This window comes from Larus michahellis, chromosome 2 (assembly GCF_964199755.1).
Source record: "Larus michahellis chromosome 2, bLarMic1.1, whole genome shotgun sequence".
NCBI classification, from domain to species: domain Eukaryota; kingdom Metazoa; phylum Chordata; class Aves; order Charadriiformes; family Laridae; genus Larus; species Larus michahellis.
This window is the reverse complement of record NC_133897.1, coordinates 117,707,714-117,735,686: the sequence shown is the minus strand read 5'-3', so window position 1 is coordinate 117,735,686 and position 27,973 is coordinate 117,707,714. Positions and strand designations below refer to the sequence as shown.

General features: G+C 39.1%; 1 protein-coding gene across 7 annotated transcripts in view; it reads right to left on the bottom strand.

The window, feature by feature from the left end:
* The window catches only part of GREB1L (GREB1 like retinoic acid receptor coactivator), a 143,262-nt gene that overhangs the window by 63,592 nt on the left and 51,697 nt on the right, over positions 1-27,973 (bottom strand). For 5 of the 7 annotated variants that reach the window (XR_012585715.1, XM_074576804.1, XM_074576809.1 and 2 more), the window contains exons 2-4: positions 16,671-16,774; positions 940-1,111; positions 536-733 (exon numbers count right to left, since the gene is read on the bottom strand). Coding sequence is in view for 6 of the 7 variants with exons in the window: in XM_074576804.1 (XP_074432905.1) it covers positions 536-733; positions 940-1,108 (367 nt within the window). In the remaining variant the exon portion in view is untranslated. The remainder of the gene's footprint in view (positions 1-535; positions 734-939; positions 1,112-16,670; positions 16,775-27,973) is intronic. The other 2 variants (XM_074576807.1, XM_074576808.1) reach the window with 1 other exon arrangement.

The following is a 27,973-nucleotide window of genomic DNA, read 5'->3' as shown; positions in this document are numbered from 1 at the left end:
GGAGACTTCACAACCTCTCTGGGCAGCCTGTTCCAGTGCTCTGTCACCCTCAAAGTAAACAAGTTTTTCCTCATGTTCAGATGGAACTTCCTGTGTTCCAGTTTGTGCCCATTGCCCCTTGTGCTGTTGCTGGGCACCTCTGAAAAGGGTCTGGCCCCATCCTCATGACAGCTGCCCTTTAGATATTTATAAACATTGATGAGATCCCCTCTCAGTCTTCTCTTCTCCAGGCTAAACAGACCCAGGTGTCTCAGCCTTTCCTCATAAGAGAGATGCACCAGTCCCCTGATCATCCTCATAGCCCTCTGCTGGACTCCCTCCACTAGTTCCTTGTCTTTCTTGAACTGGGAAGTCCAGCATTGGACACAGTTCCTGTGTCCAGGAAGTCCTCTTAATCCATATTTTCTCAGATTTAAGACTCTGACTGTAAATATATTTCCAGGCTTCCTAGCTCAAGAGTTTCTAACTTTAGAGAGTATGCATTATACTGAGAATTAGTTGTAAAGATCTCACATGTAAAAGAATAGACACCAACCATCAGTAGTGCAAGACCCTTCCGGGGCAGGTTTTTGTGAGTACGGGATTGGTGGACTACTTGAATCTGACATGTCTTCATCCTCCTCTTCATCTTCCATTTCATTAACAGTCTGGCTGGTAGAAAAGTCCAGGTTTCCATTTTGTGAATAGCGATGTACTAACTCTTTATCCAACTCTTCTACCTTTGGCTTCACATCTGAGCAAGAATAAAAAATAAAATAAACTTTTCAACAGTACTTGCATCTATATCCTTTTAAGATAACCAGCATGCCATTCTCCTTAATGAGACCTAAGATTCAGATTTTACGTCACACAATGAACTGCTATGTGGCTTTCTGTTTTTTTAATGAAACATATCCCACCCTTTTCTCACACAGAAAAAACAACTGAAATGTGCCATACTTTCATGGTTACCTTCCGGCAAGAAAGGAGGCTGGTCAGGGTCCAGGTACAGCTGTGAGAAGATTGGCCGTGGGACAACGCTGCTACATCTCAGAGAAGCTTCTATAGAGTTATGAAGAGCTTCTTCAAAACGGGCAGATTTTAGTTGCCCTGCATATGAATTCCCCATGATCTAAAAACATAAAGAAAACAGCTGATAAGGGGGTGGGAAAGCACTTATGCAGACCATTTACAAATGAAGACTGACGTCTTATTAAAGTCCAACATGACAGTGATATAAAGTTAGTAAGAAAGTATGCTATGAAAATAACACTTCTAACTAGTACTATGTGTTCACATTTCTCTCTCAGTCTGGGAGACTGTATCCTCTTGTTTCAATAACAGCTTTTAGCACATTTCCAACACGCTGCTTTGTGTCTTCTGCATGCAAGGCCTCTCAACAGCCTCAAGAACCTGCCTGGCGTAGAATTTAATGGATGGTAGATAAAATCATTATTATTGTCTTTTTTTGGATTTTCAGAGTAGACTGCAGAAGGGTGCGTCACACAGAAAATTAAAAACATCAAATCTGGCTTCATCACTAGTTGTCCAAGAGTATATTTACATGATTTTACCTGTCAGTATGCCATCATTTGCAGAGAAATAACACATAGAGACATCCGATAACTTGAATTTTTGTTCTTGCTAATATTAACTGAAATTACACGGAAGGTCAGTTCTCTGTCTTTTTAGGTCTTCACCTCTTGTCTTCAATGTAATACTATGATTTACATGCAGTCTGATCCATTTAACTCAAATGATCTAATCTTACGACAAAAGATGTAAGTAAAAAAAGAGAGAAATAAGTAACATACAAACCATACACAGCAAATGCTGTGAAATGGTTTTATTTTAAATTATGATTTATACTAGTATAGTGATAACAATCATTTAAATATCTGCTTTGACAACTAACACTTAAGTTTATATCAATAACAAATTTAGAAACTTCATGAAATACTCAAGCACAGTCCCGCAGATCATCACTTCTCCTTGGGTGACATTATACAGCCCACAGCCTGTTACATCTGTGCCCGCAGCACTAGGAAACAGACTTTCAAACATACACGTTTCGTAGCAGGATGGCCATGGAAGGTTTTACCAATACGCTGAGGGAGACTCACTGAAACATGAAATTTTCCACTTCGCTGGATCATTGTATCATATGACATTTGCTCCAAAGAAACAGCAATCTAACACTTCCCAATATTCCGAATACAAGACTGCATTTTCATAGAATTTTATTTCACCAGAGATAGCTTTTCCCCAGTTAAATCAATAGATAGAAAAGTACAAAACCTTTTAGTGTTATCTTTGTACCTCCCTTCACTAGATGTCACCTAGCCCTACAACCAGGAAGAGACCTTGGCCAAGAAGATAAGTTGGCATTTAGAAAACCTACAATTCCACTCCTGCTTTATCACTGGGTTGCTCAAGGTCCTCGGGGCCACCTGTAAAAGGAAAATAATGGTGACAGCTGCTTATAGCAGCATTTGAGATCTGCTGGTATAGACAAATATCTAAGAGCTAAATATTACTATACTACCGGAATACATAGGCATGAAGCTTATTTAATTATTCACCTCCAGACTGAGAGAGAGGCTCAGTTTCCTGGTCAGTCAGAGACTTCGTACAACTTTAAGCAAAGAATTCCTCATCTTTGACTTAGACTCCCTTTTAATAAATTTTGGGGTAACAGTATTTCCCAACCCCAACAATAAAAGATAAACACAATTTCTTAATGTGACACATTCATGTATTTCAGCAATAAAACATTTCAGACAAGTAGATTCTCTTTTTCACTCTGTAAGTTTTCATTAAATTTGGAAATGGCAGAGAGCGTGTGCAAACACACAACTATGAAGTGAGTTGAGGAAAAAGTTATGCTGAAGCAGGGTTAAGTTTGCAGTACGCTAAATCCTGTCAGGTGCCTTTGAACAAAGAATTGATGAAAAACAGCTAAGTGACTGAAATCTTGGTTTTACTGAGATCAGTGATGGTATTTCCATAAACGCCAGTAAAATCACAACGAACTATTGTATCTTTAAATTACATACTATGAAATTTCATTTCTGTGCTACGGAATTTTATGTCAGGTACAATGTGCTTAAGGCAGGATTTCAGAAATGTATTCAAATTAAAAGACTTTAGTTAAAATAGCATTATAAATATGAATCAATCTTTAAGCATCTGAAAATTTGCAGTTCCCACAGCACATCATCTGCCTGAAGTCTGTTCATCCTCCACATTTCCTACAATCCATATGTTGTATACAACCTATGCGAACCATTTTCATTTTGGTGGGAAACTATTAATAAAATATGGCATGCACACAGCAAAAATGTTGTCCAGCCAAGGCTATTTAATTTGCCTCCCTGGAATCTATACAAAGAGACTTGTTTGTGGATAGCGATTGTCGTGGATTTACCTGAGAAGGTTGGTTAATATTACCGGAGGAGATTTCTAGTTTGCCGAGAGAAAACAAGATTGTAACTGGAAACGCCAAGTAAAGAAAAGGAACTTGTACGAGCACTGGTCTCTGCAGCATGGAAGCAGAGCAGGAGGAAGGCTTGTCGGGGATGTGTTTGTGCAAGATGGGGGGCAGGCAGAGGTACCAGAGGGCAGAGAGCCAGGAGCGGCGGACAGGGATCCTGCTGGGCTGTGGCGAGGGAAGCTGGGAGCCCTGGAGACCAGTGCCACGGAGCCAGCACTGGGCAGCTGATTTCCTAACACCGCCTGAGGCCATTAGGACAGCTGGGCCTCATTTGGAGTTCAAGGGAGCTGGAGGGGGAGAAGCAGGGGCGGGAGGGAGCTGGAGGCTCTCCCTCCGCAGGGGAGAGGAGCTGGCGAGACCCTCTGGCAGGGAGCTGCTGGCCGCTTCGGGTTGTGCTGTCCTCATCCAGCCTGCTCAAAAGCAGCACCAAGTCAAGGTATTAATGTCTTAGTGTTTGTGCTTTTGATTCTACCCCTAAATGCCTGCTGCAATTAGCGAGAGCTTCGTTTTCCTCCTCCCAGCGTAAATGGGAGGCAGCCCCCAGTGAGTGCACCACTGCAGCAGCAGAGGCGGCAGCAGGAGCACACGGTGCCTTAAATGTGCTCATATACCTGCCATATCTACTTTTAAATGTGACCAAAACCAGTGATTTAAATGCAACTAAATTAATGCTCATTACTAAAAAAAGTTATCTGTATAATAACATGTTTATCCTACATTCCTATATGAGGCCCTTTGGTAAAAATGAAACAACAAAATAAACCCTGTTGCTTTCTAGAACGAAATTAAGACAAGTGTTCCCAAAAAACTCTGCACATTTCACATTAGATTCAATGGGCTCGGGGGGATGTGGGAAAGACGGTCCCAGGTTGAGTGCAGTTGAGACTATCTGACACAGCGTCTGAGAGAAAACGGGGCTGGACTTGGCTGAGGAGCTCCTCTCTGATCTCACATGCCTGTTGTCCTCCTGTCAACACCGACACATTGGTGCTCACCCTCACACCCGCAGCCCCGCATCCAGCCATACTACGCCAAACTACGCCGGAGCCCACTTGGGTGCACTGAGAGGTTTCTAATGGGCAGGAGGTTTGATTTGGGGGTAAATAATTCTTTCAGTATCTACATGCGGACTAACTGCAGCTAGCTCAGCACAGAGCTGGTTAGATTCCCAGTGTCAAGCCATTTGCACATCTGTAATACAGTATTCCAACCCTCACTCTTCTTTTTACCTGCACCACTGGATACCAGTGCAATTCATAAGTTGACTATTTCTCTTAGTAAACTTTTGAGCTCTGTTTTGGATTGGACTCTCCAGGATGTTAATATGTGTGCTTTATGGAGAGTATATGTGTGTGGTAAGATTTGCTGCTATAGATTCTCCTCCCCCAGCCCGCCAAGGAAGAAGGTTCAGTTTGACAACAGCCACTCTCCAGGCTTCCCCTCACCAACTTTACTACTCTACTCAGACAGACAATTTGTATTTCATGTCCTTAAAATTTATTATAGAGAGAGTAGAAGACACATTTAAAATTGAGTAATTTCAAAATGAAACCTGCAGCAAAACATGAAATAAGAGGGGAATTTCCGAACATTCATATCACTCGCACTCCCAGACTCTGTCCCTCTCAAGGTACTTCTCTGCAAAGATCCAGATACCAAGGCATCATGATTACTACCCAACACATCTCTGCTGCTGCTATGCTTCTTCAAAGCAGATTTCCTAAACCTACTTCAAGTCCTCTTTGCAGGGGGCCATCACTGACTAAACTGGAGGATTAACTATGAGATTTGCTGGAGTTTGAGAGCTGCCTTACAACAGAGCTGGAACGCAGCCCTCACATCTCAATCTGGGTCCTTACAAAGACACATGAACAAGGCAATCATGAAATTGCACTAATCTGACCCCGACTGACGAAGTATTAATGCCGTAGGCTTTAATAAAAAATTAAATATGGGCATTTCATTATGGAAAGCAAAACTACAATTACCAGGAGCTTCCATCAAAGCAGACAGAAATGGAAGTAATAAAAGCAAAATTTCAAAGATGATTGATTTTACCACCACATCACTTAACTGTGCGGCAGAGGCCCCAGGGAAATTCTGATCACTCTTTCAACCCCAGAAGCTGAACTTACAAGAAAGTCTTGTCAATTCAAGCAAATAATCTTGTCTCATGTGGTCATCCAGGTTTCAAAAGATCTGTACAGAAACATGACACTGGATGTTCAAGAAGACTCACAGCCTAGATCCAGCAGATTTGCAGTGTGTAAGTACAGTAAACAGTACCCGCTTTTAGTTAGAAAAATAGGTGACTATGGTCCTTCACATACCAAAAAAAAAAAAAAAAAAAGAGTAACCTCTGGAAAGCAGATTGTTACCCAATAGCTCTTGGGAGCTAGAACTGCACATTTAGTTGAAGGCTCTGCTAGTAAAAATATAATCAGATCATTCAGTACACCAGATACCACATATTTGGCCTCCAGGTGGGTCATGACCCCAGAGACTTTAAAGGAGAGGAACTGAACTGGAGGATGAGGGAGGGGGTGAGTGTTGTTGTTATGGCTTAAAGCAATTTCACAATTACCTGATAGCGAATGATGAATCTGATGCAAACACCCTCCATTAAGTCGGCTCTATCAAGTGCTTACTTTGTGTTTAACCTAATGATGTAATTGTGTTCTCCAAAACACATAATCTGGCTTCTGATCTGGCCTAACCCCACAGGAAAGTTTCTCTTCAAAGGAAAAGAAAGCAAGATCCTTCACAAAGGCACTACCAGGCCCAGCACTGCTTCTGTATCTCAAAGGGTTATCTTACGCAAAGAGGGACCTGGCATCTATTTATGCTGTAGAATTGTTTGGGAACTGGTTGTTTCAGGTACAGCTAGCATTTTCTATTATCTACGTCATTCTTATTGATATTCTGTGAATAGTATATTTTTCCCATTAGAGCATCATTAGGATAATCATGAACATGCATACAACAGAAAGGATGACCATTAATAATGACAATAACAAATATACATGCTAATTAAAAGTGTAGACTTCGAAGTAAAAAGTGTATATACCCAGCATTAAGTGTAGCAGTCAATGGGGAAAGACTTATGTGCAAGTCAATACAAGAGTGCAAGGCAGAGTAGTCTCATTAACAGATCCCTTATCTCATAACCTTTGTGAGATCCTTCTTCTCCCCCCCCTACAGTCCTTTCAAGATTCTGAGATTCTCACCCTGCTTTTGTCCTGGTTAGGGATATTCAAGCTCATCTGTAAAAGAGTTTACAGTCTTACATAGCAAGTGACATAAATAATTTGTTCACAAGTTCTTTCAGGAAAAATGAATGATTAGTTTGTATTGACTCTCTTTACAGTGGAGTTTCCTCTCATTTTTATTTTTCATTTTATTTTGAAGAAGATGTTGCTAGCATTCAATACTGTTAGGAATCTATTCTTTCAGTGTGATGTTGCCACTACTCTGTCACAGGAATGAGAAAGATCAGGAACGCCTGTTTTTTCCTGACAAAGTTCTTCCTCTTACTGCTCAATTAATAGTATCTGTACTTGGAGTATTGCATCAGATCACCTGGGATTTAGGCAATCTCTTGGACAGAAAAAGACAAATGCATACACAACAGAGTTACATGCAGAATAGTGGAACAGGGCAGCTGCTCCCCCCAACATGAAACAGAAAGCAAATCACAAGTGGTGCTACTATGGGGGCTGCTATGCTTTTACTGCTCCATCCCTTCCACCCCAAGTCTATCCCCACAGTCTTCAGGCACAGTTCACAAAACAATAAACATACTAAAGGTAAAATTCACACCTGAATTCAGGATGGTGTTCGTAAGTTGAATGTACATGCATGAAGCTGTCAACTTCAAATCACGCCCAAATATTGCAAAAAAATTAAGTCTGAATTGTATTTTTAAAAATCCAGTGATTTGGGAGTTTTCAGCTTCACAGTATAAACCAGCAGTGAGGCCAAAAACGGAAAACCACCAAGACACACAAACTGAAAATCAATCTCTTTTACTTAAAATTTGAAATGTCTCTTTCATTCTTTTTAACAGTATTATTTACTAAGCTGTACACATAAAGAGGAATTTACAACTGCAATCAAACATAGAATATATTGCAAGGTGCAATGTTACGGAAATCACTGCAAGTTAAGCTCAAGTCAAGTTTTACAAAATGGTAGTTCAGTAGTTTTAAGTTACAAGTTCAGCACTTGTATTTATTGCCTAACATCCCTCATTTTCCTTCATCTTTCAAATGTTCTGATAGAACTCCCAGAATCTTTCGATGCAATCTTTTGTAAGTCTGAAGTTTTAAAACACTATTTTAGAGTTAAGTCTGTGTAGTTAGACTCGAACTATGTAAACCCAACAACAGTCAGTTCTTCTTATCCCTACACCGGAGCTGGAAGTCATTTTGCAAGATTTCTGCACGTGAAGCTTTGTGACAAGAACTGTACAGACCTTGCACTGGCTTTACTTTTCTCCAGGCTATGGCTCCCACTCAGAAAAGAAATGCTGCATTCCAGGTATGCTGAACTCTTATGGCACAGCGAGAGGAAAACTCGTGCAAGTCGGCGCACTGGGGATGCTCAACACATTCCTCTAGAGAGGGCTGAGATGATTTAAGGATTAAGCACGTGCCAAGTTTCATTTGATGCCATTTCCTCAGTAAACAGATGCAACAAGCATATGAAAGAAAACATCTGACCTTGCTACTTAATTTACGTGAACTCACCTCCAGTGACTACACAATATGCAAAAATTTTGGAGGACTAGTTTCTGTGAATAAATGATGCTATGCTAGAAGCATTTAGAGCAATATATGCCTATCTATGGAAAACTACATGGAAAAGTACTATAAAGAGACTGGAATATGAATGGAGCAAAACTGTAGCTGATACCATTTGGTGGGGTACTTGGAATCAAGGAATGTCTTTTGATGACCATTCTAAATGCAAAGCTTGTTTGCATGGGCAAAGGCTGTCTTACGCATGCAAATGCTCATATCCGAGTAAGCACTATATATCCTGTCACCAGTTGCATGCACTTGTACACTTTTACTGTCCCTTTACACTCATTCACGCACAAACATCTGTTCACACAACCCTCCCCTCCCCCCCAGGCTTTTGCAAATATACCATTTTTCTAATTATTCCCCCTCTGCCTTCCTACTGTGGAAAAAAGAGCTTAATTAGAAGCCATATAAAAACCATATTTTGTGTTTATAATATCAAATGTATATATGTCCTTTTTTTAGTCTTCTCCCATTGCATCCCCTGGTGTTTCATGGAAAGGTTGATGATACAGGGTTGTGGACAATGACAGGAAGTCAGATGACAACAAATTTGACCACAAAGACTATAAAATATGGAAGAGTTCATAAAAATTCAGTTGCCAGTAATACAAAAAGAAATGCTCAGTAGTATATAACCAAGAATGAAAAGATTATATTGGAGTGCGAATCTTACACAAATAGCCCTATATCCTTTGTGATATAGAAGCTTCCAGGAGTTAGTTATGTTGATTTAAGCTATTCTGACTGCAAGACTTTTAGACCCCTTTTAAATCATGTATGAAATTAGCAGATAAGTTACCGTGACGGTTTTCTAGGGGTTTTAAAATTAATTTGTAGAAGATGGAGCAAACCTTTTATGCTACTGGGATCTTTCACAAGGTACATAAGGAATGGAACATTACTATGCACCTTCAACAGAAGATGTACATTTTCTCTCTTCTTTTTTTCTTTCAACAGAAAAACCTTCAAGTGAAGAAAACAAACAAACAAAAAGTTTATCACCCTAAACCTAGCTTTTCATTTTGACGTTTTGATAATGTTAAAAGACTTCACTTTTTTAAAAGGATTATGTGCTCACACTCAGATGCTCACACGCTTATTGCAGAGGCAGCACAAATAAATCACTAAGGAGCACTTTTGAAAATCTCAGCCTGCTTCCTTAAAACAAGCGTGCTCACACATAGCTTTCCCCATTTATGTTCTCTGCCCTAAATCAATAGGACTATTAACCGCATTATTAATGCCAGTGCAATACAACCAAATCAGTCATGGTGCTTAATCCCAGCTCTAAGATCAAGGCATATTTTTGCTGTATTATTTTGATTTTGCAATTAGTTGCAGACATGAATTATGATTTATTCCCCTAACAATTTAGCAAGTTAGCACAGTCAGGCAAGTTACACGTTTGAATCCTTTCAGCTACTACCATTAATAACACAGCAGATAAAACTAATGTATCTAAGTAATTAATGTAATAACTATTTAAATAGTTATTTAAATAGAAGAGGAGACTGAGGGGAGACCTCACTGCCCTCTACAACTACCTGAAAGGAGGTTGGAGAGAGGTGGGTGTTGGCCTCTTCTCCCAAGTAAATAATGACAGGACCAGAGGGAATGGTCTGAAGTTGTGGCAGGGGAGGTTTAGATTAGATATTAGGAAGAATTACTTTACTGAAAGAGTGGTCAGGCACTGGAACAACCTGCCCAGGGAGGTGGTTGAGTCACCATCCCTAGAGGTATTTAAGAAACATCTAGATGTGGCACTTCAGGGCATGCTCTAGTGACAGAGATTGTAGGTTGTTTGGTTGGACTCGATGATCTTAAGGGTCCTTTCCAACCATGAAGATTCTGTGATTCTGTAAATAACTGTAAATGCACGTAGCATTTTGCTGCTTACTGAAACATTTTTCTGAGCCCATAATTCATGTTCCCCAAATCATGTATTCAAAATCGATACCTGTTCCCAAACCTAACAGATTTTTATTGGAACATCGTTATTTTTATATACTTTTCATATAGATAAGTGTACAGTCATTCACTGACAATACATATTCTGCTAGTAATGCACAGATCTTATTGTAAGTTATTACCTAACAACTGTATTTAGTAATTACTAATTAAAACAAACTATTCAGAACTTAGAGACATAAAATGTAGTTATGTAGTTTACAATAATCTATAATGTAAACTGTATCTTCTCAGATACATCAGTTAATTAATTTAAAGCTGTGTTTTTAATGGAGACTTAATGTTTATTTCAATGGAACACTGTCTAATATTACACCACTTTTAAAAAAAACTATATGTGGACTTCTTTAATTTCCATGACTGGCAAGGTCAGTGAACGGTCTTGTTACATCTTTCTAAATACGAAATACAAGTCCATATTTGTCAACAATTTTAATGCTGAAAACAATCACTAATGGCTTACTTTTGTGAATTATGTATTTTATTTTATTCTGAGGGGTTGCTTCTATCCTGAGAAAGTGAAAGGGAAAGTTACCTGTGTTTCAAAAGAGCCATAAAATGATATAAAAAGGAGCATTAATAACGGCATCTCAACTTGCACTGCTCATGAAAATGAAAGGGATGATGATCTGTTAAGCGTATACGGTCTGGCCACGTAGAACCTAAGCACTTCACCTACAATCTCAAGCATCCTTTGAATGCCTTATCAATAAAGTTTGTTATCAACTCTTCAACACAATGGGACTAACAAAGACCAGCATAGGAAGCTAATGTTATTAATGTAATTTCCAACCATCAAATTTGCTCAACTTGTTTGTAATTCTTACTCGTTTTTTTCTTGCACATCCTCTCTGCTCCACTTCTCATGATCTGTCGTCAGACCTCAATACTGTAAGTACATTTTCACCTGCCTGCTGTTGTTTTATTGTCTTCAATAGGATGATGGAATAAGACTGCGCACTATGGCGTAACAGACCATGCGCGTAAATTATTGTAAATCCTTCGGCCCCTAGGCTGCAAAAATCTAACTTTTAAAACATCATAGCTTATGCTATTTATTTATTGTACGTGTAAGATACCATCTATATAGGAACTTATGCATATATACTGCTTGACATTTTTTAAGACTGCTAACCAAGATGACACTATTTGATAGAAAAGCAGCATAAAAATTCACTAAGATACACAAAATAGAAGCTAAAGTGTAATCCATTCTGACACATCTCAACATCAGATTGTACAGTACAAGCATTAAACAGAAAAATCCGTAATAAAAATCATTCTAGGTATCTCCACCTGCAGTAAAAGTGTTTTTCCCCCATGCTCTTTTTTTTTCTTTTTTAAGTTTCCTCATGTGAAAGTGCTACTAAATATGGAAGATAAAGAAATTTTTATTGCCAAGCAATATAAACTAATTGCTCTTCATCTTGCAGAGACATTACTTGTTCTGAAAACTCTTAATTCTAACAACACACACTGACTATTAAAAAAAAATAAAAATCTTTCTGAGTAATAGACATAACAGTAATACAGATTACACTGGCTCTTAAAATCTTCCAGAGATGACCCAATTCTTCAGGAACATCCAGTCAGTATTTTCTCTTTCCACAGTATTCATCTTATCTGGTGCATGTTCTGGTTTGTGACAGCTGTAACAGACTAAAAATGAAACACTGGAATAGGACTTTCAACCTTTCCTTTGCATTAAGCAGTCTTCCCCCCTGAAGCTGGCAGAGTTGGAAACGTAGCATGGCAGTTCTTCAAATATGCAACCTGAAAGTAATTTCAGTGTTATCAACTTGAAGAAGAGACGATCTCTGCAGCTAGAGCATGTCTGTGACACTGTACAAAGGAGAACAACCTGCACCCAGGAGCCTCACAAGCGGCGTTTCCCACATCTCCTTCATCTGTGAAGTGCATAATCCTGCCAAAAGCACCATCAAGTCTTGTTCCTTTCCCTCTCCAGGAAGATTAAACAAATCCCTAACACAGATGTCTAGATTAAAAAGTAAAATTAAATCAAGGAGTAATAAAGAAAGTCTTAAGTAATCAATCTTGCCTTCACTAATGCACTTGGATAGAAGAAGGTTAGGTGGGTTTGTTGGTTCCTCACCTCCTCCAAAAAAACCCAAATCACTATTTTCCTCCCTAGAGCCCTGTCTAAAAACAAAAGTCTGAAAAAGAGTTCTCCTTGTTTTTACGAGGCTTGGAAACCATCGTCCCTAAAAAGGAACCACCAAAGGTGGAAACAAGGCCCTCTCCTTTTGTAGAGAGGTTGTGTCAAAATGTTTATCAAGTCTACCCAGAGCATGTTCCTGCACAGCTCTTCCAAAAATACCATTTTCAAATTGGTCAAAATGATCACGTTTCTGCTTATCTGAACCCAGAATATGTCTTAGAAAGGAACAAACAAATCTCTTCTTATCTGAAGCTCCCATTCAGTCTCTAGATACAGAGGCATATCTAACATCATCCTTCTGCAGTCACTTTTAGCCTGTGATGAAGAGACAAAAAACCCCACAAAAGCCAGCTGCTTTCATGGCCATTACTATGCAAAAAGCAATGTGTGAATGGATAAGAAAACCCTGCATAGGTCAAAACCATACCAATCAGCTTAAACCTACAAGTAATGTCAAGGTTAATATCATTTGGACATTTTTTTGCAATTTCTCTGCTGCTGGGAAACAGTGTCTAAATTGCTCATAGAATTCCTATAAAAAAAAAAAACAACAACAAAACTTTTTGTATTGAATTTTAGTGGAAATGAACTTCAAAGTGCAGAGTGCTTTGTAGAGTTCTTCCTTTCCCCTCTACGCAACATGTGTTCATCATGTGTCAAAACTGACGCTACTTTCTCCCCTCCCCAGAATACCACGAATTCTTCTGTAAAATAAACAAAGCTCTGTCCAGAATCTCTGAAATTACCAGAGGCAACCCCTGTTTGAGATCAAAGATGCACATCACTACTAGGCCTTCTGCAACATCCCAGATTTCAGTTAAGATGAAATATGCAACAAACGGGCAATCGACAGAACAGAACATTAACATCACATCCAGGGACGTATCTAAAAAGAAGAGCTTTGACATTCAAGCTACCTTTTCTAGATACTTAGGAATCCCAATAGGTATTTGTCAGATAAATGTCCACAAATGGCATTTTTATAATTTTTATAATACCATTTAGGTCTGGCAAAGGAAAACCTTTATCTTTACTTAAAAGAGAAATGCAAAACCTCAAAATTGCATACTATTGAAACTTAATAGGAGAAGAAAACAATTTTCTATTTGTAATGCCTATATTTGTTCACCCACCATGAACCCACCATGACAAACTGTGTCTTTATGTCTTGGAAGAAGAAAAAATGATACGAAAACACATCATTTGATGGAGACATTAGATGTGCTTTTCTAGTTGTTTTTCTCCCAGAAGGAAAAGTCTTAATGATGTTTACAGGCTGGACTTAACTTACCTGCCGCATAAACATGCTAGCAGAGGCAAGACTGATGCCCAAAGCTGCTATTATGGTTTAGTGAGTCAGTAACACAGAAAATTCACAGGTTCTATGAATTATTGAAGGCATGCATATAAAACTTCCAGTAAATACTGACACTCAAGAAACTACTGCTCATATTTTTCTGTGACTGCTGCCACAGTAGAATATAAATACTACGTATAAAATTCTCACTGTGGGCTAAACTTGGGAAAAACACTTGATAAACACTTTACAGATACAGAACAATTTTCTCAGTAGATAAGAAAAAATCTTAATAATCCATATACTTCCATTTTACATACTTTGAGTAATTAAATTCTAGGGTTACAAACAAAATTAAGCATTAAAGCTCAACTATGTATTTCTCTAAGCAGTTTTATTATACAGTTTGTTTTATTATACAGTTTATTTTATATAGCCCTTAATTCCATGCAGATATAATCTGTCAAGTGTTATAATCATTGCTTATAGGGATAAAGCAGAAAACAGATTCAAACAGAAATCTCATTGAGTTCCTACGGCAAAAGCCAGTCCAATCTCATTGATAAATAAATCACCTTAATCCTTTCTTCATTTGTTATTGCCTTATTGCAAAAGCATGAAGCTGAAGCCTACAAAGTCAAAGTTAAGGCCTGACCTTCCATCTCTATCCTATCTGGCCGCTCCCTTGTGTACCGCTCAAACACACATGCTATCATTTCCTGATGAGTTTAGAAGGGGTTATCAGGAGAATTTCAAGACATGTGTCAGTTTTGTAGCAACCTGAATGCTATACAAACATCTTGTGTGTTTAATAGGTGATTTGTATTTTAGTAGGTTTATCCATTCCCAACTTTATTTGTTTAAAGGTGCCTTAACCTTGACGTAAATCAATGCTAAGCATCTATATAGAGTACTTCTAAAGAGTTTAAAAATTAAGCTCTTCGGAGAGCTGTATTTTGCAAGCATGTTTCTTTAAAAAAAAAAAGTTACTTGTCAACTTCTTTGCTCATTTTTTTTTCCCCTGGAAAATTACGTAATTTATTCTTTTTCATTCTTCTTATGGTGTTCTTTTAAAGACCACGATGAAACACCAGGTTCGTCACTATAAAAATGCCACCACCACTGGCTCCCGAGTGTCTTTTTCTTCCTAATTCGACAATGAGTGTTTGTGTAAGACAGTAGGGCCAAAGAGTCGGAGGCCCTGGGTTGTATCTTGCAGCAACCCCCCCTTACAAAGGAAAACAAAAAGCACTGAACCTTTTCTGCCACATGCCTGCTCCTTCCCCCACCACCTCTCTCGTGAAGACAGCCATTATTACATTTCCTTTCGGGTTATTTACAAGGTCTTGGCTCTGACATTGATTTCTTATCTGTTTCTATGACAAACGTTAAGTGTTAATAAGCTGTCGCTTTAAAGAAAGATAAAGCTAAACAAATTATAGGAATTAATTACTCAAAACCTATTCTTTAATTTTTTTTTTTTGTGTGAGCATTGAAACAAGAACAGCAAAAATTGCTCAAGACCAGAAAAGGCCCACATTTTTTTCAACCAATTAATAAGTGTTAGCAGATTAAAAGAAGTTATAGTTTAAACTAGGCAGTTTCCTGATAATCTAAGGCGAATTTGTCAGGGGGCAGGCTCAGCTCCCTAAGGAACAAAGTCTACTAATTTATAAGTCAAGGTTTTTACTTTTTCAAATATTTTGCTCGTGGTATAAATTTTAAGACCAAAGGTGAAAGTTCAGAAATCTTTTCAGTTACAGAACCATTAAAATGATAAACATTTGGGATCCCAAAGTACACTTCTACTCTAACTGTCCTTTCAGACCTGCATTGACGGCACTATAATAGCTGCCAACATTTGGTAAGGATTAGCCTTTCATTTAGACAAAAGCAAGCATTCCTTAGCTAAATCAGCACTTTTTGCCATCAGACTCATAAAACCTTTTCACAACACAGATTTTCAAGAGAATCCTTTAGGGTTTTAGGATGCTGCTCCTTTTACTAAGTAACAAAATACACCCCAGGGTGTCTCATTGACCGCACTCAGCTGTCCTTTGACCTCTGCAATTGTTTAGCCTAACTTCAGGGCCACAGAATCTGCCTCCCCCACACCAAAAAGGCTAATGTTGCTTCCTCCTAGCACCTGGCGAAGCAAAATCCTAGAAGTTCCCCCCCTCTTCCAGACATCTACCACGTTCCAGATGTTGCCGAGCAAAACGTTCCTGCAGGCGGGTTTGGGGAACCCACAAGCACCCACTCAGAACCTGGGCTGTGGCCATGACCCCCTCGCTCTGCACAGCGCTGCCCTTGCCCCAGGGATACAACAGGTCATAAAGCAGGAATAGATCTTCAGCCTTCTGGGTACGCTGGCTATTTAAATGCAACAAGAAACTATGCAAGCCCAATATTGTATACTGAGACAAGCCTGCCTCCCTTAAGAAGTCAGAAAAAAAAAGACGTGTGAGAATCTCAGTTGGAAGCGCAAATCTATCCCGATCATTACAAAGATCTGCATTCTTCTTCCCATTTGTTTTAAACCCTTTGAGAGGACAAACAAACAAACAAACATCCATCCTCCAAGTGCACAAAACGTATATTTAGCTAGTTGCTTAGGTATTGCAGTGCTTCTAAGTAAAACAGCATAAGAAAATTGTTACAGCTTCAAAAGAACTATCGTTAAATAATGAAGTTGACCTCACTGTGGATATATTAAAAAAAAAAAAATGGAAGCACAAATCCGCCCTCTTTGATGAAGGCTGTTTAATTAGATGAAACGGATTTCAAGATTTTTGAAGAACTTAGATGTTGTACATGCCTGGAGCAAAAATAAAATCGTTATTTACAGTCCACACTGTTCCTAAAATGCAGCCAATGGAAATGAAAGCACAGATGCTGAACACAAACATACGATGTATTGTCTGTTAGGAAAGGCAAGTACGGTACCTTCTCAGATTCCTTTTAACGTATTTGAAATGCAGTCATGATTAAAAGATGCAGCTAAGAGTCTGTGAAGCCTTGCTGCAAAGTTGTTTAAAACTCCTGAACACCTGAAAAATAAGAAGGGAGAAAAAGAATTAGAATGACTTGCGCCAGCATATAGTTTATAATGAGCCAACAAAACCTGCCTATCTAAACCTGGTCTAGGGCAAAAACTGAACTGGGGTGGGGAAAGGAGGGATGACCTCTTTAAAAAGCTTCTTTTGATTATAGGAATACTTTGTTGAAACTGCATAGCTGCTTCTTTGCATTCTATCAGAACTAAAGTACAAGTTTGTCACAGAATCTGCACATTTTTGGCACTGAAGTTGCTGTATGAAATATTAGGAACTTAGCACATCAGTATGAGAAAATCAACTGTCACAGAAACATAAAAAATAGATGATAATGTAGAATTAATTATTTTACTATTGGTTTAAAAAGAAACAAACTACATGAGTGAGTGGTTATTTACGCTAAACTGGAGATCGATATTCAAACTGAAATCAGAATTAGCTGGTTGCTCTCCTATCTGACATCCCATAAAGGTATTTAAGTGAAAACATTTCTAATACAAATTGCAGTTTATGAAAGAGAATACATCTGAAATAGCCCAAAGAATTGGGGTAGAAGAGTAACTCCTAAAATATCTAGGGCTGTACAGAATAGTAATTAACATCAGTAAACGCTTTAAATTAAGTTATCATTGACTGAACTTTGGCAAGACTTTCTTAGGCAGACAAGATCGTTTGGTTTCTCAATGGACATGGACAATATTTTGCCAAAAGATTTAAAGGACTTTTCCCTGTTGCTCACAAATGGGATTTTAGGCTTAAAGCTGGGACCACAGCCTTGGGCCCACTGTCAAAACCAGAGCGAACGCAACTCAGCTGTATGCCTAGAATTCAAAAGCCAGGTTTTAAAATCAAAAAAGCAATATTAGCTTTAAGCTTCCTCCCCCTCCTCCTGTTTTTAAAAATCAGCCTATTTTAGAGAGCAGCTATAATCCTCACCTCTCACTCGGGAAAAGTTTTGGGTAGGATTGTTGTGTTCTGAGGAGGGACATTAAACAACTCTATTCCCAGGGACAACCAATTCTACCTTGCGCTGTGCATCCCCGCCATGCTGACAGTGAATCCATCGCAGATGGCCAACAAGGTTAACAGGCAGCGCCCGACCCAACTGTAGGGCTCTGCAGAGACTTCAATGATTGCAGAATGTCAGTAATCCAATTCCAACAGCTCCTGGCTCCGAAATTGCTATTTTTCGGACACGTGCTGAACATTTCACCTGCTAGTAATGACATTTTTGTATTTTCTTCTAATTACACTCAAAGCTAAGACCTTTGGCCCTAGGCCACAGACCTCTATTCAGGCTGCACACATTCTCTTAAACGCCCTGATCCTTTGTTGTCACTCTCCGTCTTTCATCTATTATTTACATCCATTGAGAAGGGAGATACTCCACCATTTGTGAAGCTTTAAAGCTTCTAATCATCTTAATTTCTTCGCCTTTCAACCAGTGCTTCCCCTTATGGACCATTGCCAATAGTGTGACAAAATAATTTTTCAAGCCAAGATCCTCCTTGGACCCTTCCCAAACCTTGACACACACTGGGCTGTAAGTGCCTTTTGTCCTTAGCCGGCTGCTTTTGCAAACACAGACCTTTGCTCAGCTTCGCGGGGCAGGGGGGGACGGAGGGGGGCAGGTATGGATTTACTTCTCCGTGGCTTGGGGGGAGTTTTCTTGGCATTTGGGGTGTGGGGTTTTTTTTACATAATTTTCTTTCTGTTAAAATGTCTAACTCAATTAGTCCAGCTAAATCAGAGATATTGTAGTGAATCTTCCCTCTTTTAAAAACATCAAGTACCTTCTGAAATACAAATGGCTACAAATTTTAAGTTTACTTTTTTTCCCCAAAAGCTAAACTGCCAATATGCTGGTTTGGTTTTGTACTGTTATGTGCCCATCCAGTACTGACAGATTCTCACACAATATTTCAGACACACAAAATACCACTAAGCCTTTTTCTGATTATTGGCAGTATTAATTTGTCCTAACCTTAGAACACAACGTGACAAAAATACAATTTCTTCATTTGACGTTCAGATCACCTCCTTCTGATCCTCCCTTATTTGCAAACGAAGTAGGAAACAAACCAGCGGCATTTTTGTCAAGATGCAGAAGATGGCTTCAGAATTCATCAGCCACCAATCTTCGTTTCCAAGACCTGCGGGATCTGCTAACATGTGATCCATCTTGGCTCTTTCTTCCACTACCGCCTGGCTTACTTTTGATTTCTAACAGTGCTTCCTTGTTGTCTGTCCCCTCTAAAGAACCCCAACCCCCTTGTCCTTTCTTATTTTCACCATTTGCTTCAACCAGCAGTTCACTTGAGACTCATCCATCTTACAATGCCTAAAGTGACAGATGCTCTTAGGAATGACCATACTGCTGAGTGAATAAAAGATAACATCACCTCTAGGAACTCAGGGAGAAATACAACTTCAACCCTAAGACAGGGTTATCCTGACGGACACAGCACCATAAACCTCTCCTAGTGGGGGAAAAAAAAAAAAAAAAAAGAAAAAAAAGAAAAACAATTGCAGAGAAAAGGAATCTAACACAAAGGCTAAAAAGAGTATTCTTTCTGTTGTAGCTGTAGTTAGTGGTGTCGATGGCCTTTTTATTTTCTTTTTTTTTTCCCTAACACCCCATGGAAGAATTTTGTAGAATTTATCTGTGATTAAATCAGGAGGCAGAGAGAGTGTGGAGAAATTTCACACAAAAACTGTCTCAGGATCCCTACAGACTTGAATGGAGGAAGAAGGCACTTTGGAACAATTTCAGCAGCATGTCACACAAGTCCTTCGCCAAAACACAAACATTACCTTGTTAAAATCTACACATCCTACAGACCAGCTGTTGCTCGGTTAAATTCTACAGGAATTCAGAATCATTGTGGGAGCCTGTGCCCTTGACGAATGCATATTGTAACCAGAGTAAAATTACTTTAATGTTGTGGCTGCTTGATAAATCTGTAATTCCAAGTAGCAGCCCCCCCAATGTTTTGACATTTGAGCACACGCCATTTAGAAAAAATTGTAAAGTAGAATGATAGCTTTTCTAGCCAACACCCACATGCCCATCTACAGAATGATGTCTGTTTCTAAACGAAGATCTGCGCTCTGTGCCTAGTAAGACTGAAGCAAAAGCTGCTGACTTGAAATATGCCCCAGTGGTGCTAGAAATCTCTTACTTAACAAAAGAAAGGTCATATTAGCATCTCCCAATGACATATTCACAAAAGTGATGCCACAAATGCTGGGGATCCCTTTTCTCAGTGAGATACAAAGAATTCCCTTCTCTCTCAGCAAAGCTTTAAATAGCATCTCATGTTGAGTTTTCAAACACTACAGGAAATAACCATCATTACAGTACATGAGACTGACAGCATGTGAATTTAATGGCATAAAAGCCAGAGCTGCGAAACAAAGACCAAGATAGGGAGCCTATTAACCAAATGTCTTCTGTTCAGTGTAAAATCAGGAAAAAGTCACAATATGCACTTCTTTAGCCGTATTTATTAATTGTATGTAGCCGTATTTATTAATTTGTGATGAGTTAGGATTTTAGGTCCCTGTTGCGCTCTCATAGTACGGCAAACATCAAACCACCAGACTGTAGATACAGAAGTAAGGTATAGATACAATATTTTTTAATGTAAGTGATTTTCCCATAGTACAATTTTGGACATCCAATATATGGAAATTAAACTAACAACCACTCAGGTCTGGTCCTTCCTAAACAGGATCCCAACTCTGGACCCCACACACCTGTTAGTGTTCCTCTCCCATTCTGACCCACTGAGCGATTTGGCATTGAAATCTTCGATAAAATCCCATTCAATTGGGGAAAACACTTATGTATAGGAAACTCTACAGGAGATAACTACTGGTACATGATTGGAAGAGTTGTGTGCAAGACTCTGCTTTCCATCTCACATCCCAGCCCTCTCAGTCCACATCCCTCTGGAACCCCAGTCGCTCAGCAAGTGGCAGGGCTCGAGGCACGCCGCAACTACCAGGAAGAAAAGCAATGAGAAAACCAAGTTTGGGAGTTTTACAGGCACACAGGTTTTTTGCCATGGTATCTGAATCAAATTTTCGCTGCCGACTCTATTGTACCTTAAGTGTCACCATATCTAGGATAACTTTCTGAAGCTCCTTCCAAGCCAATCAAATCAAAGAAGCAAATAACAAAGCCTGCAGTTAACATCCTCACAGGAAAAATCTTGAAAATATTTAATGCTTTCATCTGAAATACTTGAGAATCCTGGCATCAGATATAGACCATGAAGTAGTAAACTGTATCCTGCCTTATAAAATCTATACTCTGCACTCAAACGGGCATCTTATCATACAGACAGTCCTTACATGTTGTATCTCCAAATATTTATCACAGTAGAGATAAGTGTTTATAGTTAAATATGCAATCTGTCTTCTGCATGCTGCTGCTCTTAAACAAGACAAAGTGTGAGGTAAAAGGTCAAAACTACTAGAAAGAGCCCTGAATAAGAACTCTGACATTACAACCATTTTGCTAGAAGAGACAAGGTGTAAAAGAGGTTCTTGGAGTCAAACCCCCTATGCAATGGGGCAGGCCAAGGGTACTGATCCAAACAGCAGCGAATAGTAACACAACTGTTGGTGTTAATGTGTTTAGTAACACCAGGCTGCCTTGAAAAATCTCTCATTTAATGACAGCAACATTTTTCAATTGAAACTGAACATTTTTACATGCATGTATGTAAAGTTCTCATTCAATGCAATTTTAACATGGAATAACTGAAATACTGATATTAAACTTATAAGTAACTTCTGTCACAACCATTAAGTTATTGACACTGAAACATGACCTTGAAATGACAGCTCCATTAATGCAAGTCTTACCAGGGAAGGTTTCAAAAAGCCCCGATTAAATTAACTACTTTTAAACACAATAGGATCAATATGTATGCAGAGAATGTACACCCCCATGGCAAGTTCTGCTTGCTTGATTGATCAAAAACAAAAAAATCCTGTGGCCTTCCAGATCTCAGCTGGTGCCAGAAATCCACATAGGAAAAAAAAAAAATCCATCTAAATGAAACTCTGAAAAGGTTTACCCTTCACCAGTCTATTTGCACTTCAAAAACTCCTTAAGTCCTTCAGCTAAACCCCAGGGTTGAACCATTTCAAAAATGAGAGGGGGATGGCCATGATTTATCTTCCTTCTGTGCTCTGGACAGAGCTGTAAAATCCGCCTGCTGGGGTGTGTGTGTGGGGTGTGTGTGTGTGGGGGGGGGGGGGGTGTTACAGGCTCGTTTTCAGGAACCTTGGATATTTACCATTTTTAGAAATAACTCTGCCCAATTCCTCACCGTCATTTACCTCCTTTGATCAGACACAAGTACAATTTATAAAGCAAAATTTTGATTTCTGCTCACTGGCATACAAGCTGATCAAGGTCAATCAGCAAAATGGCCAAGCATCTGAAATCACCATTTTAAAGAAAAATATAGCAGATACCTGTAAGTATCAGCTGTTGCCTTAGTGAATTTCTGCTCAGGGAACATTTGTTTAAGAATATAATTTAAGCCTGTCCCCTTATATGTACTGGTATCAAATGCATTTTTAGCAATAAGCCCCAAATAATTTTCCATTTGTAGATAATCAACATGTTCGGTCACACAGGATGCATTTTTCAGTCCTCTGTACTTCAAGATACATTACCGATACAAGGAAAATGGAGATTTCATGGGTCACAAACTTCTGGGTCATAAGGACCTTCAGTGCCGCAGTCAGCCTAGTAAAACTCAATCGATACACTCTTGCTTTATATGTCCACTATTAAAACTGCACCTGAATTTCTACATGATTTTTCCTGAAGTAGAAACACCAACTCAACAACTTCACTGACATTCTTTGAACAGAAATTAACGCTCCAATATTCAGTTCATGTGTCGAAAATATAAACACATGCATATATAAATGAGACATACGCCCTCTCCAAACATCACAGATAAATCCTACAGCATCAACACTGCAGAATGGCACAAACTGAGGGCACTGGAACATGACTATGTACTTCGGTTTTTCTAAAGCTTTCTTCTACTCTTAAGACTCAACCCTATAAACCACATATCAGCGGCATAACTCTTACCAATCTAAATTCTTCAGACTTGGATAAACAGATAGACTTGCTCTCAAGGTAAATAACAATAAGAATAGATTCAGTATTATCTGGTTTTTGCATGGAAAGGGCCCATTTATTTCCAGAGTCCTTTTCAGATTTTGCTTTTATCAGTTATTTGTTATCTTCCATTCTAAAACAACAGAAAGGGATGAAAACTACTTTATGAAAAGATAAAAATATGCAGATCCTGCCCCTGTAGGTTGAGTCTTAATTAGACTAGTGGGAAGCTTTAAAAACATTGACATTGTGCTTGTTTTTGTGCAAGTCAAATACCGGCCCTAACAAAACTGCAGGGCTAATCTGAGAAAACCCCTAATCACTCTATTAGTCCCCACTCAAATCCACAAGGATACTTAAGTAAGAGTTTGTGGATATAAGGAGGAATGGCATCTTACTTAGCATCTGACATTCTACTCAACTCCTCTGAGTCTTAATCTCTTCTCTTTTTCTTAGAAAAAAGAATACAACATGTTTTGAGCATATATTCTGAGTATATATATTCTTTTAATATTAAAAAAAATAAATCTCCAATATAACTACAGATCTCTGTGCCTTTGCAAAAACTGTAATAGAATATTTACTTTACTATATCCTTTACTGGCTCAAAATTATAAGACTGTGCTGAAGGTGTTTCTAAACTTGCATCTTCTTCTGGTGTGCTTGCAAAATTTTACAATTCCAGCTGCAGCCTCATCAGCAAAACACTTCAACTTCCATACATTTGCCAACTTTTGTTATTTTAATAGAAAGAATTTTCATAAAGGAAGGCAGAGGTCGGAGGTTTGTGTCTCCTTACTACATCCAGTAGTACCACAAACAATTTTTGTATATTATTTTTTATTGTAATGAAGAATTTTTGAGTATTTGTGTGGCCATCTATTTTTCTGTATTTATTTACAAATCCTGAGAAAAGCCCAAATGCACATTCTGATCAACAGGATTTGGTACTTCTGTTGCAAGAAAAATGAATGTTGCCACAGCCAGGTAAAATGCCTTTGGGAACTGAAGTCCGAGAAGAGGGGAGAAAAATTCCACAAAACCACAAACAGTTCCTGGTCTGCTTTCGGGGTGGGGTGGGAAGCTGAAAAAACAAAACACAAACAAGAAATACCCTGTGGATTCATTAGCAACCAGGGTGGCAGGCCTTCCTCTAATTCCCTTATAGAAGCCCACGACTACCTGCAGAGCCTGGGAGTGCAAATCACATTAGTGGAGCCACCAGATGACCAAAGAAAGCACTGGAGGCCTGGTGAAACCAGTAAACAAAAGGCAGCATTCCAGCTGAATGCCGCTGCTAGAGTCAGCATTGTAAGATGCTTGGATCTGATAACCCAAAAAGCAGATTAGCTGCAGGCAACAAAAGAGTAAAATGAGAAACAAAGGGGTCATTTTGACACATGAAGAAATCATTTCCATTAAGCCATCTTGAATTTACTGTGTAGTTATAAAAACTGCTCCTACTTGAAGTGACATTTGAATGCACGGCAATGAAGCTGTGACAGGGCAGCAACTTGGACAGGCTCCTGAAATAACGCATTCCTGAAGGCAGTGTAACTTAAAGAGGCAAACTGGCCTCTTTGCCTTTGAATCTTTGTGACGTTTTAAAGGCCTAATTATGACTTTTAAATCTGTTGTACAGTTTTCAGTTAGAAGACTTAACACGTCTTGCTAGGCTTGACAAACAGAAGATTCATTAGTTTTATCTGTATTTAAAAGTCTCCTGCAGAGAATGCACATACCACAAATATTCTCACATAATTACATGAGAAAGTTGCCTTCTCTTTCCAGTCCCCGTCCCCTCTCATGCATGTCTGTCTCACTCTCAACACAGGAAAGGAAAGACTCGCGTTATATTCCTTATCAGAAGCTTAACAAAGTATTTTTATCCTGAAGCAAGTCTAGGCGTACTTTAATCACAAGGACCAAACTGCAAAATTGAGACACAGAAGTCCATAAGAATATGTAGACACTAGAGAGATAGAAGTCCGATCTAGTAAAAGATGTCCCTGCTTACTGCAGGAGGGTTGGACTAGATGACCTTTAAAGGTCCCTTCCAACCCAACAGATTCTATGATTCTTTGAAATCAAAATTTTCTGGGCTAAAAGTGGAAAATTTGCCACAATTCTCTCTTATACAATAAAGAATTCTATATACTCAAAGCCAAAACCAGTCTTTTTCTTTCTTCACAAGGCAGTAAACTGCCCTGCTAGAAAGTATCTATGAGCTAGAAGAAATTTCTAAGGAACGCTGTGGCACACAGAGAACTTTTCCGCTTTCTAGCTGTGCCTTGCACATCTCCCATGGCCAATACAAAGTACAGAAACCTGACACAGGATGAGGAATCAAGCCTTCCTTTAACACAACAAAACTTCTTACCCAGTTTTTGCGCACATATAGCAACTTGACCTGTTAACTTCAGTAGAGATGGTCTTTCACAAGCATACGTGTCCACAGCTAACTGATTCTTCTCAGTGACGAGCACAGAGAAATCACACCCAGAAGAACAGCTCAGCAGACTAAGAGGGACAGCATAAAAGCCCCATCTATGGCTGTGTCCACATACAAAGATCCAGTATGCATCGACACGCAGACCCTGCTATCAAGGCTCAATGAAAGGCTTGCCATAAAAACTTCTACAGACACCTTCTGCTACCTGGTGACTTTGCAAAAATACAAAGCCATTAAGGATATCTGAAAGGGGAAAGACATAATTCAGACATCTAGTTATACAATAGGGACATCCTCTGAGGACAACTGTACCAATGTAATGACATCAGGACATAGCACATCAGGTTTTCCCTTGGTTCCAAAATGTTCTCGAGTATCACCATGGTATCCACACTGCTCCTAGTATTTTTGCTGTATATATGACCTGGGAGACAAAGAAGATGGACGGACAGAAGATTGACATGAGTAGAAGTCCCTATTCTGTTATTCGACTTTTAAAAATATCTTCTTATCCAAAATAGCAGTCGGGCATAAACATGGCTTCATAAATTCACAGAAGGGAAAAGGAAGTGGCTATAATGTGCACATGTGTGTGCTATGTAAATCTACATGGAAGAGAAGCACAAGATGCTGTCATACATCAGGCTCATCTTGAGTGCTTATACTGAGGAGAAGGAAAAATAAATTGAAGTTCAGAGCTTCAGCCTATCACCATTCAGAGAAACACTTAAGTGTTTGTATTTATAGCCATCAGCGAGTCTGAATATGAAGATGGATGCAGCTAGTAATGACATAAAATGATCCACTTCAATGCAGTTGGCCTTTATACTGCAGAGAGAAAACAACATGGTCTTTGGTTGGTAATCATGGACAGTATATTACCATTAGTGATTTTTCACAGCATCTTTCTAATAAAAATGTCAGAGCACTCTAAACAAAAGGGCAAGCTGATCAGTTCAGAATATTAAAAAAAATCTTCAAATATTTAACCCAAGCAGATCCCATATTTCAGTTACAATGGGCTTTTCCAAGCAAGGCTCTTTCAAGTTGTGTTGACCTGGGTTCCCTCGTCGCTAAGGTATTCCAGCAAAACAGAAACTCTGTCAGGACTTGCTGCTTCACTGCTGTTGCTTGTGCAAAAAGACACAGTGTGGCCAGACCTTCGTAAAAATGCTAATGTTAAAAGCCTTTATCTCTTTGAGGAATTCTAGTTATTTTTACATAGAGGCAAGCACCTGACTCACAAGTCTTCCCTCAGCTGGCATTGCCATGGATCTCATTCTGGGCAGCTGACCGAACACCTGGGAGGTAGAAGAAACTCATTTCTTGCTCCTAAAGTCACTCAGCAGAGGCAGCAGAAGGTCCCTGGAATAAAGAACACCTCATACACTGGAAAATTGATGGGCTCCTTATAGACCTGACAGGAAAATGACAAACAGATCAGGGCATCTTCACTACTCATGATGATCTGCATCCTCTATGACTGCAGTTTGGGTCTACATCCTCTTTCACATTAAAACTACTTTTGTTGAAAAGCACTCCAAATACAGAATTCCACAATGCCTACAGAGCTCCCTGAAGTGATATACTTGTGCAAAAGTTTGGGCCACAGATACCGGACATTAGAATAGTTATTCCAGTGGAGTAGAAACCATTCCTGCAGAAATTATGCCCAATCCAGACACTACTTGTCATGCTAAAAGCCCAGGAGCATTTATGAAAGTGGATATTGAAGCATTTTACTTTAAGGTTGGTGGAGAAACCAAGCTGCTATTTGAACAATGAAAAAGAAATCAAGGTTAGACAAAGTGCCAGATGAAAGACACAGCACTGGGAAAGAACACTACTCAGGGTTCACATGGGTAAGACAGTCGCTAGTGCTTTTCCTCAGTTCTTCCACATCTCCAGTGCTCTGGCATGGAGAAAAAGAAAAAAATATTGGTCAAGGAAAGAAAAGACCTTTCAAAAATAAGAATTTCATAAGAAAAGTAAATAGGAAGAGAAAACCTTGTTCTCTCTCACACACACTGAAGTAGAGGAGATCTCATGAAGACTGAGGAATAAGGAAAAGATCATTCTACACTTGAAGTACAGGAGAGGGGCAACAGATGGAAACACTGATAAGGAGCTCACTCTGCTTGCAATTACAATCCTGAGAGAGTCTGGTAAAGGTGGGCTAAGGAGGATAACAGCATCATCTTCTCCCGACATCATAACCAACTTACACTGAGCTCCTCAGGACAGAGCTGACCTTCCTATAAACAGATACAGACCTCTGTTCTTGTCAGGGCTTCTTTAGAAACTACCACAAAATGCATAAGCCAAAAAACCCATACAGAGAGATCCTTGCTAGGAAAAGGCATTCATATTCTCAGGTGTTAGTTATAACACAATCAGGAGTGTACACAAAGACATATATTAAAATAATCTAATCCTCTCTACAGGTCTATTAAGTCTGACTCACTCTGAAATGGAAGTCCCCCATCCGCCCCCCTCTTCTTTCCAGGGCAAAGTCTCCATTGCTGCTAAATGTATTGGTTTTCAAGGCCATACCCATACGCTGGCCTATAAAGAAAACAACGCA